This window comes from Alexandromys fortis, unplaced genomic scaffold, assembly GCF_014885135.2.
Source record: "Alexandromys fortis isolate MF-2015 unplaced genomic scaffold, M_Fortis_MF-2015_v1.1 scaffold_72, whole genome shotgun sequence".
Taxonomy (NCBI): Eukaryota; Metazoa; Chordata; class Mammalia; order Rodentia; family Cricetidae; genus Alexandromys; species Alexandromys fortis.
Window position 1 is genome coordinate 4,716,041 of NW_026067969.1, and position 14,593 is coordinate 4,730,633.

The 14,593-nt window shown below is 41.8% G+C and overlaps 1 protein-coding gene across 5 annotated transcripts in view; it reads left to right on the forward strand.

The window, feature by feature from the left end:
• Setx (senataxin) overlaps window positions 1-13,029 on the forward strand; it is a 60,212-nt gene extending 47,183 nt beyond the window's left edge. For all 5 annotated transcript variants that reach the window (XM_050154920.1, XM_050154919.1, XM_050154922.1 and 2 more), the window contains 5 exons: window positions 565-657; window positions 2,106-2,270; window positions 5,365-5,463; window positions 7,773-7,860; window positions 10,035-13,029. In XM_050154920.1, coding sequence (XP_050010877.1) covers window positions 565-657; window positions 2,106-2,270; window positions 5,365-5,463; window positions 7,773-7,860; window positions 10,035-10,706 — 1,117 coding nt within the window. In that variant the 3' untranslated portion in view covers window positions 10,707-13,029. The remainder of the gene's footprint in view (window positions 1-564; window positions 658-2,105; window positions 2,271-5,364; window positions 5,464-7,772; window positions 7,861-10,034) is intronic.
• Window positions 13,030-14,593: the final 1,564 nt, after the last annotated feature.

The window sequence follows — 14,593 nt, forward strand, 5'->3', positions numbered from 1 at the left end:
CTCTAATTATAAAAGCTATATTGATTATATCAAATACAGATTGATAAAAGAGGTGGCAGGGCTATGGTGGTGCACACTTTTAATCCTAGCAGTCAGGAGGCAGAGGTAGGTTGATCTCTTGAGTTTGAGGCCAGCTTGGTCTACATACCCTGTCTTGAAAAAGAAAAAAAGAGGAGACAGAAGTCACCCATATTTAATATAACCCAGATATAATCAGTAGTAACCTCATGGCCTGTCTTATATGGTGCTACTGGGGATTGAAGCCTAGCTCTTATCTGTGTTTTTGTGTTTGCTTTCCCTGGAGGCTCCACTATGTTTCCCTAGCCCTGGTTGTTTATCTCATGTACTGTGTTAGGAGCTTTTCTCTAGTCATAATTGTGTATCTCTCCTTTCTTGGTGCCAGAATGGAAATAAAATCAAGTTTAGACTTTTCACTGCTATGCATCTGTGAAAGGCCTCTTATCCCTTAACTTTTTCCTCTTTCTATCTTACACAGAAAAAAAAAAAATTATTGATAAAGTGTCCTTTAGAGCATATTTTCTGATTCTGGTTGCTTTTCTGTAGAAACACTGAAACCGCTCGATGTTCGTCAGAGTGGCCATTTCAGCCCTACCTTGTGTTTGATGTTGAAGATGGTTCAGAACGACGGGATAATGAGTATGTTTTTCTCTTCTTCGTTCTCAGTAATGGCCTCAGAATTATTAGGTTATAAGCCTTTCCCATACATGCCTCTCTAGTATCAGGGCACAGTCATTTTCACTCTTAGTTTTGATAACTTCCCCTTTTCTGTTTAATTGGGCAATACTCTCAGGTGACCAGTAAGTCCTTGAAAGGTCATAGCAGTGACATGAAGGTGATTATGGTCTCATTGGAAGACAGGCATTAACTAATCATTGAGTTGAGTGACTTTTCCAGGTGGGTTAAGTACAGTGAGAAGATGTAGCTGTGTGGCCGGGCCATGGTGGGCCTTTAAAGTGCAGGGCCTTTAATCCCAGCACTTGGGAAGCAGAGGCAGGCAAATCTCTGGGAGTTCAAGGCCAGCCTGGTCTACAAAAGCTAGTTCCAGGACAGCTAGGACTATTACACAGGGAAATCCTGTCTTGAAAAACAACAACAACACAAATGCAACTGTGTGAATGGGCTAATATTAAAAGAGTAGATAGTGACTTAGTGGGACTGTATTTTAAGTATTTTGAGTTGTGTGGGAATGTTTTGGGTTGGGTACCTATGACAGCAAAGTGGAGTGAGTGATTTGTTTCTAGGTAGCAAATATATCACAGGAGACAAGGGTTGCTTTGACTGGAGGAATTAATAGTCTAGAGGTTATTCTATTATATTTATTAACACGTGCTAAATACTGCCTGCTATGGGGAAATATGAAAATGCAGATTCTAAGATCAGAATAGGAAATGGGATGTTGAGTTCTTTGAAGAAGTGAAAAATACAGAGGTGTTTTCCTGTAGGATTGCAATGCTACAGGAATTGCAACTGAAAGGTTTATGTGGCACCTTCAGAAGTAGAGCTGCAGTTGAAGAGCTGAGCACCAAAGCAGGTTATAGAACCAGAAGGCCGCAAGGAACCTGAATAGAATTGTAACCAGAAGAGAAACCAAGGACTAAGAGAGGGAGCCGTTCCCTTTTTGACGTCTTCAGTGTAACAGATAGCATGTCAGTAGTAATTACGCTTTAAGGCTCAGGATAACATGGCCCATGCTGGTGTTGGTTGGATCTAGTTTAGTAATGAAAGGACACATATACTTGTCTGGATCAGGAGTACAGGTTCTAGAGCAAGCAAAGATGATAATGGTAGATGAGAAGGCTTTTCATGCTATTCGATCCTGGGGCCATGTTGTTCTCTAGGTGGCATGTTTTCAGCTGTGTGGTTATTGGTTCATACTTCAGTTGATTACAAATTCCTTTTTTACAATCACTTCCTGGATTGGACAGTTATTCATATATATATAAGTAGTTACTGTTACATCCTATTGACACTGCTGCCTGACAGGGAAAAGACCTGTCTATGTACAGTAATGGGAATCAAGCTAAATACAACTAGTGAGCAGACTGCTATGAGATTTGATACATTGTCTTCTTTTTCTATCTTAGCTCATATATAAATGTTCAAGAAATAAAGTTGGTGATGGAAATAATTAAACTTATTAAAGACAAAAGAAAAGATATTTCCTCCCGAAATATTGGCATAATAACCCATTACAAGGCTCAGAAGACTATGATTCAGAAGGATTTGGAGAAAGAATTTGACAAGAAAGGGTGACGTATTTTTACATATTTTTCTGGTGTTTATAAAAGTTGAATTTTCTTTCTCAACAGTACTGAGGTTCAGTTGTGGTCTTGTATATTAGACAAATAACTCTAAGCATCTCTGAGCTATATTACCCAGTCCTCTTTATTTTGTGACTGTGTCTGTAAGTTTCCCAGGTTGTCACTGAACTTGCTATCCTCCTGCCTCAGTCCCCTGTGTACTTGGAATTACAGTGCTGGAATTACCAGGACCTGCTAAGATTGTGCTTTTGTCTCTTTACCTCTACAGTAAAATTAAAGATTAAAATCTGGAAGTCAGTGTCAGGTGTGTGGTAAGAAACATGTAATTCCAGTATGTGGAAGGTAGAGGCAGAATGATCAGTCAAGGTACCCTTGGTGCCATAGTCTTTTCCCCATTGCTGTAACAAAATACTGTGGCAAAAGCATTAAAGGGTTTATTTCACCTCACAGTTTATTACAGCCCATCATGATGGGGGAGTCAAGGCAGCAGGACCCTGAAGCATCCAGTCAGAAGAAGAAGAGCAGTGAATGCATGCATGCTAGTGATGAGCTCGATTTTTTTCACTTTTACACAGTCCGGGATCTCCTGTGTAGAGAATGGTGTCACCCACACTGGGTGGGTCTTCCCAGCTCAACTAATACCATCCATAGATAATCCCCCAGAGACCTGCTGCGACCCATTGCTTAGGCTGTTGTAACTTTCACCACGTTGACTGTTAACACTGATGATCACATTCTGCTACACAGTGAGTTCAAGTATAATATGGACTACGTAAGACCTATCTCACCAAACAATCTGAAGAGACGGTTCAGTGGTTAAAATTGCACTTTATATGCAATCATGAACAGAGTTCGGATCCCAGCATTTAGGCAACAAGCTGAGTGTCCTGTATACTTCTCTGTAACCCAAGCTCATAAGCGGGCAGACAGGAGGATCTTTTGGAGTTTCCTGGCTTCTAGTCTGAGAAAGCTTGAATGAATGAGCTTCAAGTTGAGGGAAAAACCCTTTGAAAGAATAGGCAGTGATAGAGGAGGGCACCTAGGACTTTGCTGTGGCCTTGACTCACATACACATTGACTCTCAAAGACACACAAATCTTTTAAAATACCCAAACAGCATTTTAAGTTTTTAATCTAGAAACACAAAAAAACTTGACTTTAGAGAAAATAAAAAAATCTGAAGAGACTATATATAGCAAGTAGCACTAGTAATCAAAACCTCCCAGTGGTGAGAAATGAATTAGACCTGTCTGCTGAGTTCCACCAGCTGGCAATCCAGAATTAGCAATAACACAGCTGTGTGCCTGTAATCCTTGCACTCGGGAGTCTGAGGCCGGAGGATCTAGTTTTAGACCAGCCTGGGCTATATAGGAAATACCCTATCTGAAAACAACAACAGAAAGCCCAGTAATACTTAGCACAAAACACTTCGAATTTTTTTTTTAAAATTCTGTTTATGTTGGGGGCTGGCACGCAATGGTGTGCATATGGTTAGAGGACAGCCTTTATTAATTGCTTCTGGGATGAAACTCAGGTCATCAGGCTTGATGGCAAGCTGCCTTATGCGATATTGCCAGCTCCAAGAACACTTGGTAATTCATTTTATGAGCCCAAGCCCAGGAAGGTGTTTAAGAACCACAGGGTTGATAAGCACTCATGATTGCAGATGTGAGAAAGCTAAACAAAAAAGCAGACTGAATTCAGCATATATTAAAGGGACTGTACATTATGACCAAGTGAAATTTATTATCCCAAAGTGCAGTGTTGGCTTGGCATATTAATGGGAAAAGAGAAGGAAGCAGGATATGGCATCTCACTCTTGGAGCCTCCATCTAGGGAGGCCAAGGCAGGATGATCATAATGAGCTTGAGGCCAGCCTGGGTCACAGAATGAAGACTGTGTCTCAGAAAACAGACAAGCAATTAGATTGAGAAGGTGACCTGTATGTCCTACCAATAGATAACAGAAAAGGCTCTTAACAGAACCTATCATCTTTGATAACTCAAAAGGTTATTAGGGCTACAGAGAAAATTTCTTACCTTGATTAAAAGCATCTATAAAAAAAACCACATAGGTAACATTGTCCCTTGATGGCTCAGCAGTCCTTTCTGTAGACCATGAAAGATACTTGTTCTTATTCTGTTGTCCATTGTAGTAGAGGTTCTAGCCAGAGCAAGTGTTTTATAAATAATTCAGCGTGGTTGTATTTATAGATACATTAATGAAGCTGCACAAAGAAACCCTTGGGGGGTTAAGCAAACAAGTTCAAGAGACTTGTAGAAAACAAGATCAATATATAATAGTCTGTTTTTCAGTGAGTAGTCTGCACAGGAAGTGAAAACATTCCACTTAAAATGGCACCAAAAGTAATAAAATAGGAGTAAATAAAACCAAAACAGTATAAGATGTATCCACTGGAAACTACAAAGTATGTTACAAGAAATAATTGAAACACCCAGAACACTGAGAGATGTTTATGGATAAGAAGACTTGGGCGGCAGTTCCCCAAAGAAGAATGGTTCTTTCTACCAGGATACCAGCTGTCTCTTTACAGAAGTCATCAAGCTGATAAAACCATAGAAGACTCTAAAAGACTTAAGAAAACATCATATAAATATGTATAGCCTTAGTTTACCAAAATGAACCTTCTCCTGGGACTAGCTATTGTATACAGTGATTCTCAACCTGTATATGTGGTTTCTTATGGACTTGATAAACACTAAGAATTGTTTCCAGAGATGCTATGAGAAGAATGGAGTAAGGATGACGTACTGACTTCAGAAGTTGTGTGTCTGAAAGGACTATCCTTATCTCAAATATACGATGAACCTTACAACTCAGTATATGTATTTTCTCTTTTCCCCAAGACAGGGTTTCTCTGTGTAGCCCTGGCTGTCCTGGAACTCACTTCGTAGACCATTTGGCCTCGAACTCAGATCTGCCTGTCTCTGGCCCCGAAGTGCTGAGATTAAAGGCTTGTGCCACCACCATCTGCCATCACAGTGAAGAGTTTTAAATACTACTGTGTATGTGTATTTTACAATTTTACATTTTTTGGTAAACACATGCCTTTTGTAAACAGGCCTGCAGAAGTGGATACAGTGGATGCCTTCCAGGGCCGGCAGAAAGACTGTATAATTGTTACATGTGTCAGGGCAAGTTCTGAGCAAGGCTCAATTGGGTAAGTAGCTCACATTGCTTTGTCACTTGTTGAGAATCAGTTCTGTCATCTAGACCCACCAGTGACTACTCTTAGAGAACCCTATCGTTTGCTTTGTTAATTTTCTTTTGTTTAAAACAGTGTTCTCAATCTGTGGGTGGGGGGGTCAAATGACCTTTTCACAGAGGTTGCATATCCAGCATATCTGATATTTACATTACAAATCATAACAGTACCAAAATGCAGTTATGAAGTAGCAATGAAAATTTTATGGTCAGGGTCACATGAGGAACTGTACTAAAGAATTGCAGAATTAGGAAGGTTGAGAATCACTGTTTATAATAGTTTGTCCCAGGAGATGGTTCATTTTGGTAAAGTGATTACTGTACAAGCATAAGAATTTGATTGTGACTGTCCAGCACCCATGTAAAACCATGCATGATGGTACACATATAACCCCCTATCCCCAGGCCAGAGATAGGCATATCTGGGAACTCATTATTATTCTAACAATGCTTAGTACAGTTTAAAGAAAACGTGCTTCTTTCCACAGAAAAGAGCAAGTATTATTTTAAAGAAAACTCATTATTCTACTAACAGTGCTTAGTACAGTTTAAAGAAGATATGCTTATTTTCATAGGAAAGATCATGTGTTTCTTTGAAGAAAACAGTATTCTGCTAACAAAGCTTAGTACAATTTAAGGAAAATGTGCTTCTTATTTTTAATATTTATTGATTATGTATACAATATTCTGTCTGTGTGTATGTCTGCAGGCCAGAAGAGGGCACCAGACCTCATTACAAAAGGTTGTGAGCCACCATGTGGTTGCTGGGAATTGAACTCAGGACCTCTGGAAGAGCAGTCAGTGCTCTTAACCACTGAGCTATCTCTCCAGCCCCGAAAATGTGCTTCTTTTAACAGAAAAGAGCATTCTTTTTTTTAAAGCAGAGTTACTATTTTATTTATAGTGCTTAGCCTAAGTGATGAGTCCCAGGTTCAGTGAGAGGTGTTGTCTCAAAAAAATAAATGGAGGGGCTGGAGAGATGGCTCAGTGGTTAAGAGCATTGCCTGCTCTTCCAAAGGTCCTGAGTTCAATTCCCAGCAACCACATGGTGGCTGACAACCATCTGTAATGAGATCTGGCGCCCTCTTCTGGCATGTGGGCATACATGCAGGCAGAATGTTATATATAATATTTATTTATTATGTATACAATATTCTGTCTGCGTGTATATGTAATAAATCTTTAAAAAAATAAATGGAGAGCAGTTGAGGAAGACACCTGGTGTTTATATGTGCTCGCGTGTGTGTGCGCACACACAGCCTAGGCAACATCTTGAAAATCTAAATTGTGAAGTAGATGATCTGTAAGATCTGCTTTTCCTAGTGTTTTGTATGTTGACCCTTTTTCATAGGGTGTGTCTTTTGTTCAGTAAAACTGATGTTCTAATTGTATTTTTTGCAGAGATCTATAATTGTCATTGTCACATGGTACATGCTACAGTTTTTTTAATGGTGCAATCATAAATACTCTTAGTTTACTTACTTAAGATGTTAAGTATGCTGTTGAGTCACCAGATGATTTTTTGTTTCATGAGATAAAGAAGTTAAAGATTTGAGATGGGTGTAGGTGGCACATGCCTTTAATCCTAGCATTGGGAGTCAGGGACAGGTGGTTCTCTGAGTTCGAGGCCAGCCTGGTCTATAAAGCAAGTTCTAGGACAACCAGGGCTATATAGAAAAACCCTGGGGGGAAAAGCACACACACACACACACACACACACACACACACAAAACCCACAACAAATTAGAGATTTAATTTAAAATTTCACCATTATCAGTATACCCATTGTACTACTATATCATGTATTTCTATACTAGTTCCACAATAGTTTATTACTTTAAATTTAACTCAACTGTAGTTTTTAGTTTAGTTTTGTGTGTGTGCACTTGCGTAGGGTGGTTGCTTAGTATGGAAGTTGAATCTTCTGGAAGAGCAGCAGCTGCTCTTAACTGCTAGGCTGACCTTTTCTAGTCCCTTTTTGGAGTTTTTTAAATTTTACGTTATATTGTTAACTTTCTAGTATTTTTACCCAAGTCAAAATAGGAGCTTTTAATATTTAACTTGGAAGTAAAGCACCAAGGGTTTGCTCAATATTTTAATGGCATTGGCTTCTGTGCCAGGTACCCTGAGTCGGGGCAGATAGTGAGGAAGCACTCCAACTAGGAAGGAAGGGGTTCTGGAGAAGCTGTTTCCAGTACTGCCTGCACCCTCTGAAGGGATATGATTCCATTTGCATACAGAAGTAACTTTCTTGTTGTTGCTTAGATTCCTGGCGAGTTTGCAGAGATTGAATGTCACCATTACACGAGCCAAATACAGCCTTTTTATCCTTGGACATTTGAGGACTCTGATGGTAGGTACACTCTCTGGGGGCTATAGGGAGTTGCAAGTATATCCAGTGTTAGCTATTATGGATTTTTTTTCTTAAAAATGGAAATAATTTCTCAGCTACAAAATAAAGGTTAAGTCTTCCAGCAGCTTGGCTGTGATTGTCCATAGAAACCGTTCTTTCTTAGCTCAAGTGCAGGTATGTACACTAGGTTTTCAAGGTGACCTATCTAAAACCCTGATTTGTGTCAGTGACAAGTCTGAAGAGGGCTTGTCAGACCACGTGCAGAGTGGTAGGACAGAGCTTAGCAAATGGTAGTGTGATTGTGAGCAGTTTCTCCAGAGAGTGCGGGAACATGTGCAACCGCCTTTTCTGGGCTCGGGGCTGGCAGCTCCTTGCTCTGTTCTGTGAGAGCTCTGCCATAAGCCTTTCTGCTGTAGGGCTTCTTAGGATGAAGAGCAATGCTCTCTACATTTTTAGTGGGCAGATAGTGTGAGTGAAGCCAGTGACAGACAGCTAGGTAGTGTGTGCTTGATGCTTAACTAGCTCAACTAGGGGTTGCAGTGTATTGGTGCTTTTGAACTTTTGGTTGTAAGTCTTATCCTTTCATGTCAAAACTCTCTTGCCAGCCCAATAACTTCTTGTTGTTTCTAAAAGTGTAGGCCTTTAATCTCAGCACTTAGGGGGCAGGCGCAGGCAGATCTCTGAGTTTGAGGTCATTCTGGTCTACAGAGCGAGTTCCAGGACATCCAGAGTTGTTACACAGAGAAAAAAATAAAGTGGTCATCTGAAGCAAGGAGCCAACTTGTTTTCCTTCCCTATTTTGTTAATAGCAGCCAAGAGCATCCAGGTACATCTTCCCATCTTACCTAGATCTCTGGTTTTGTGCATACCCTTTGAAAGAAGCTGTAAAAAACAGTATATACTCTTGTTTTGTATCTGTTTAAGTTGATAAGGAAAAACAAAATTTTATCATAAATATTGCTAAAAGATTGTTTCTAAGATATTATAAATGTTGACATTTTAAAATAAAGTCGTGGAGGCTGGAGAGATGCTCAAGGGTTAAGAGCACTGGCTCCTCTTGTAGAGGACCCAGGTTTGGTTCCCAGCATCCTCGTGTCAGTTCACAATCTCCTGTAACTTCAGTTCCAGGGAATACAGCGCCATCTTCTGGTCTCCATGATCATCATGCATGCATACACGCGGTGCATGTACATATATAGGCAAATACCCATACAAATTGTTTAAAAAAATTTAAATGACAATAGGAGAATATCTTTGAATTCCTCCCTCAGTAGATTAAGGTGTTTTAGTCCTTAGGGGCTTGGGAGGCCTTTGGGAAGCCAATAAATTTGTTTTTTTTTTCATGTGTGGTCAGAAATTCTTCTGAAACCAAGTTTTTTTTTTAATTGATTTTTATTGAGCTCTACATTTTTCTTTGCTTCCCTCCCTTCCTCTCCCCTTCCACCTTCAACCCTCTCCCAAGGTCCCTATGCTCCCAATTTACTCAGGAGATCTGGTCTTTTTCAACTTCCCATGTAGATTAGATCTATGTAAGTCTCTGTTAGTGTCCTCGTTGTTGTCTAGGTTCTCTGGGGTTGTGATTTGTAGGCTGGTTTTTGCTTTATGTTTAAAAACCACTTATGAGTGAGTACATGTGATAATTGTCTTTTTGTGTCTGGGTTACCTCACTCTGAAACCAAGTTTTAACTGTTAGAATGTCAGCCAAATGTCAGCCATGCCGAGGAGTAAGTGTTAGTGTAGATTAGCAGGGTGCAGAGGAGCCTTGCACAGCGATGGGAGATCATGTGCTTGCTGCAGAAGCCACTGGAGAAATGTAGACATTGTGCACTTGAAGTGGGTTGATGCATCAGAGGTGCAGTAGTTTTCACTTGTAGTTAACATAAATGTAAACAGTTGAGCAGAGCTAGGAACAGCTAATGTAATGTGGGAGGGCACCTCACTGTGCTCTGTGGACTGCAGAGATGAGAGTGGAGTGTCCTTGCAGCTGTCACCAGCCCTGTTTAGTTATGCCTCCCTCCTCAGTACTGGTGTTTGAGCTTCTCTGTCACTCTTGTCTCTTGGGGATCTGCTCAGACTACACTTGTTTATTTAGAAATGAAAGTTGGACCCCCATGTTTCCCCAGCAAAATGAGTGTTTCTGCAGAGTATGATTGTTTTTCTCTGCTTTGTTTCAGGAAAACCAACATTGGAATGAACTGATTCAGGATGCTCAGAAGCGTGGGGCCATTATTAAGACCTCTGACCCACACTACAGACATGATGCAATGAAGATTCTGAAACTGAAGCCTGTGCTGCAGAGGAGTCTGACCCATCCTCCAGCCACTGCCCCAGAAGCACCCAGACCTCAGGGTGGCTTGCCCAGCAACAAGCTAGACAGTGGACTTGCCAAGACACCTTCTGCTGCTTCTCTGTACCATACATCCTCTGACACTGTCACTTCAAAGGAACCTGAAAGGACACCTCAAGACCGACTTCGAGATCCACGACTACTTAGGAGATTGGATGCTGAATCCAAGGGAACATCCCTGAAGGATCCACAGTCTGTAGGCTCCCATTTTCTGGACCCGAATTTTTTTGTGGGACCATCCATGGCTATCGTTGCTCCTCTGGGTAGCCACAGGTCACCTCTACAGGCTGAGCCACCACCTGCTCACCCTGCTGCTCCGTCCACAAGTAAGAGGAAGTTCAGTGGCTCGGACTCTGGGTTCAGTCACAGAAGAGAGCCTAGGGCCTTTGAAGAAGAAAGGCGTGGCTCTGTGAGTCATCACATGCTGAGGAGTGCTGACTGGGACAGGAGGAGGCTGGAGCAGGAGCCCAGCAGCGCCAAGAAGAGCCGGTTTCCATAGTAGCTCTTGGTGATGAGACTGTCATTCACACATAACTAGTGGCACCGTACAGATAAGCTGGGTTTTATTTTTGTTTCCCTTGAAGAATCTGTGTTAAAGGATGGAAATACCTTCTAACCCTTGGGCTGTTGGTCATCTTCAGGATTTTTTGCCAGTTATATACATTTGGAGAGGGTGTTTGTATATCTCTAATGTCCTTGAGGCCAAAAATTCAAAATGTTGGGATATTTTGTTCTATAGAAAAGGTCAGGTCAAATGAATGCTGTAAAGGTTAAACTGTGAATCTTTGTAGCACGTATAAAATCCTTTAAAAATGTAAGCAGGTAGATGACATTTCCTTCCTCTGCTGAAAACATTGTAGTCATTTTCCAACAGAACAAACTTAGTAGTTAGGAGGACAGCTCCTTTCAGTCCTTGTGAGGTAGGCAAGTTTCTTTACCAGCCTCAGTACTGGAAGTTAGCCAAGTTGGTACCAGTGACCAGTGTCTTGAATAAAAAAAACTGCTGGGGTCTCTTGGTCCTTCAGAAGGCAGCATGTCGGGAGCTGTTGTGCACTTTGAGACAAGGCAGCTTGGCACAGGGGATTACCGTAACTCAGTGTATGACTTAGTTTTCTGGCTAAATTTCCTTACCTTCTCAAAACAGAAGAACAATTCTTGAACTGTCAGGTGTTCCCAGTGTTTCATAAGGTTGATGGAGCTGCTGAGTTGGAGACACTGTTACAGAATGGAAGATTTCTACTGGCCTGGCCTCTGCAGGTTGCTTGGGAAGGCTTGAGGGTTGATGCTTTTGGGGGGCTTCTTTGGGAGCTGCACAGGACAGAGCAGATAGTGCATCTCAGGCAGGAAAGGTATGTGAGAAAGAGAAAGCTGCCAGTTGGGCTTGGGACCATCCAGTAGGTGGGAGTGCTGTATTACTGGATGCCTGGCCTTCATCACCTAGTATGCCTGTGAGAGGAACTGGAGTCAGGACAAGGGCGGGCTGCCTAACCAGTCAGGTTTCCAAACCTCCGTATAGCAGAGCATGTGAACGTGAGGGTCTGGTGACTACTGCACATACAGCCCATTAGCTGCTTTGGGGAGGAAGGCATCTCTTGAAAATTAATGTTTGCTGTTTGGAATTCTGTCATCTGTTCTTAAACAAAAGCATTCTTGAAATTCTGCTTAAGTAGGTTTTATTTGTTAAGAACTTTTGAAAAAACTGTGCATTTTGCCAAGTTTCCTGAGCTCTCTCTCTGCACTGGTGCACAGACATGTACCCTTAACGTCTCCTGGACACTTGTAAAACTAGGGAGTTGGCATCTTGAGAGTGCTTCAGCCTCCTGGCTGGCCCCAGCTAGGTGGAAGTAAATCCGCTCTGGCTAGGGCAAGGGGTAATGTGATATTGGCAGGAAACCTCACTGTTACTTGAAATTTTCTCTCATGGTGTCTTTAAGAAGTACTCAGGTTAACAGGGATTTGAGAGTGTGACCACTTTAGGAAAAGTGGGCTTCTGAGTGGGGTACATGTGACAAAACAGCAGTGACCAGGACATTTCCCTCGGCTCATGTTACCGCATAGGTGAAGGAACATGTTTTTAAAAAGACAATTTTCCAAAACACGTGCTTGGCTGCCACATGTATAGAATTGCATGTGTTTGTTCATCTGCAGACTCACTGCTAACCTCATCAGGGTATGTGAGAATTAGGAGGGTCCTAAAACCCTGTTTATTTTGTGAGTGTAAGAGCTACTGGGACTAGACTCTGGCCAGGGCCTTGAGTCCTTGTATCCTCCTTTCCAGCAACCAGGCCTCGCCTTCAAATACTCTCTCAGCAGAATGTAGTTGTGTGGCATTAGAGTTTGAAACCTTATTTATTTCAGTTGGTAAAGGTATTTTCAGAAAGTGTTTGCTGTGTCAGGTGGCCTTTTCTGAAGATGCTGTCATGAGCACTTAAGGCTGACAAGATGAAAAGTTGACTTTGTCCTTTCTGTGGTTAAAGGAACTTTCCCTGACTACTTTCAGAATGTTAATTCCAGGCGAATGTATACCTGTCTTAATTTGCTTCTCTTTAATTTACCACAGTTTGTTCAGTTACGCTTTCATGAAATATCAGGAGCAAATTTGAACAAGAATGTGTGAATAACCTCCTGTAAATGAGTTTTATAACAAGAGTGTACTAAACTATTTTCTAAAATTACTTAACGCACATTGGGAATCTTTCTGTAGCTTTGTGTTTTGTATGCTCTGGTTTCATAACTGGATTTTAACAAATGTAAACCTGTTATCTTTGTTAATATCTAAAATTTAAGAGAAAATGGCAGAATTAAAAACAAAAGAAAACTGATGTGGGTTAGAAGTATTGTATGTTGCTAAGTTAAAGCAGAAGATGCTGCCAGGTGACCCTTTACTCTGCCAGCTTCTTGTTTAATTGCCTGGCCTGTCCAGTTCCACTGCTTGTCCCCAGTTCCCTTTGGAATCATCTAGGTAAGGTTAAGAACTTCCCCACTGCCACCTGGACATCTTACAAATTATAGCAAGTTCACCATTAGGTTGGGGTCCAGGAAGATAAGAGACAGTAGGCAATGAGCAGTGACCTGGACAGGCACTGATGACAGACGATCGGAACATACACAGTGGCTTGCAGCAAGCTGTCACTTAAAAGACACCTGTTCTGCTCTCTGCATCTTCCTGTACTCAGGGTGCACTCAGATCACAGGCAAGAAAAGAGGGTGATAAATTTGCCCGATGGGATGAGTGCTGGGCCATGGTCACTTTATCTCTGGAGTTCTTTAGCACAGTAGCTAATGTAGTAAGTAATTAGTACGTCACTACGTACATTAGATAGTGAAGTAACCAGGCCTCCCTCTCTGGACCAATACACAGTTACATGCAGTCACACCACATCCTGGGTTTCACTGTTCATTGAGGAATAAACAATTTTAGGGAGCAATGTAAGGTTTAGCTTGAACTTAAAGAAAATTTACAGTGTTGTGAGCACCACAGAGTCGGTTTCTGCTCACAAGGGACCTGAGTTATCACCTCCTTCTGCTGTGCAGAAGGCACTCGCCACTTGAAGGGATGTCAGTGGCAGTCTCCAATGGCAGCTGAAGCCATGGTGGCCAGGAATACCACTGCCTTTCTTTTTCTACTGCAGATAGAGTGGTTACAGTGGGAATTGGCAAGGGAGAATCAGTTTGGCTCACCCCAGAATTTCTGATCTAATGGATTTGGAGTATAACTCTTGGCCTTGAAGTTTTAGTTCTTGGGTATTTCCATGGCACATCCGGCATTGGAGTCTAGCTCCTATGGAGTCAGCAGCAATAAGGGTTTCATAGTTACATCGTCACTGAGTTCGTTGGATGTGGCCCCCTCCAAGAAAAGTAAATGGGATATTTGCTGTTTCTGTTCAGAGGAGAGGTTCCCAAGGGTGATGCAGCAAGGCCAAGGGGGAAGTGAAATGGCCCAACTGATTCTTCCTGCAAGGAGCCCACATCATTGTGCAAAACCCTTGATTTTCCTGAGATTTTGCTCCTGGTTTTGGACATGGCTTGGACGTATGTATAAAGCCGTGGAGACAGGTTTCTTTTTTGGTTTTCTGAGACAGGGTTTCTCTGTAGCTCTGGGTGCCCTAGAATTTGCTCTGTAGACCAGCTGTGGAATCTACTTTTATTCCCTGGATTCCTCTTCTTTTTGGAGAAGAATGTCTCCAAGCCAAGGGCTAGGCCCAGGCATTTCAAGCTTCCCTGCTGGAGCTTTCTAGAACTGAGCTCAGGGAAGGAGCAAGTAGAATTGTATGTCAGGTGTGAGGAGAAGGGGGAGGTGCAGTGGGAAAATCCATAGGGATTTAATTCCCTCCTTCCCTCGTCTTTCTTCCAGTCTCCTTGCCATATGATATGCTGTTGAGCATG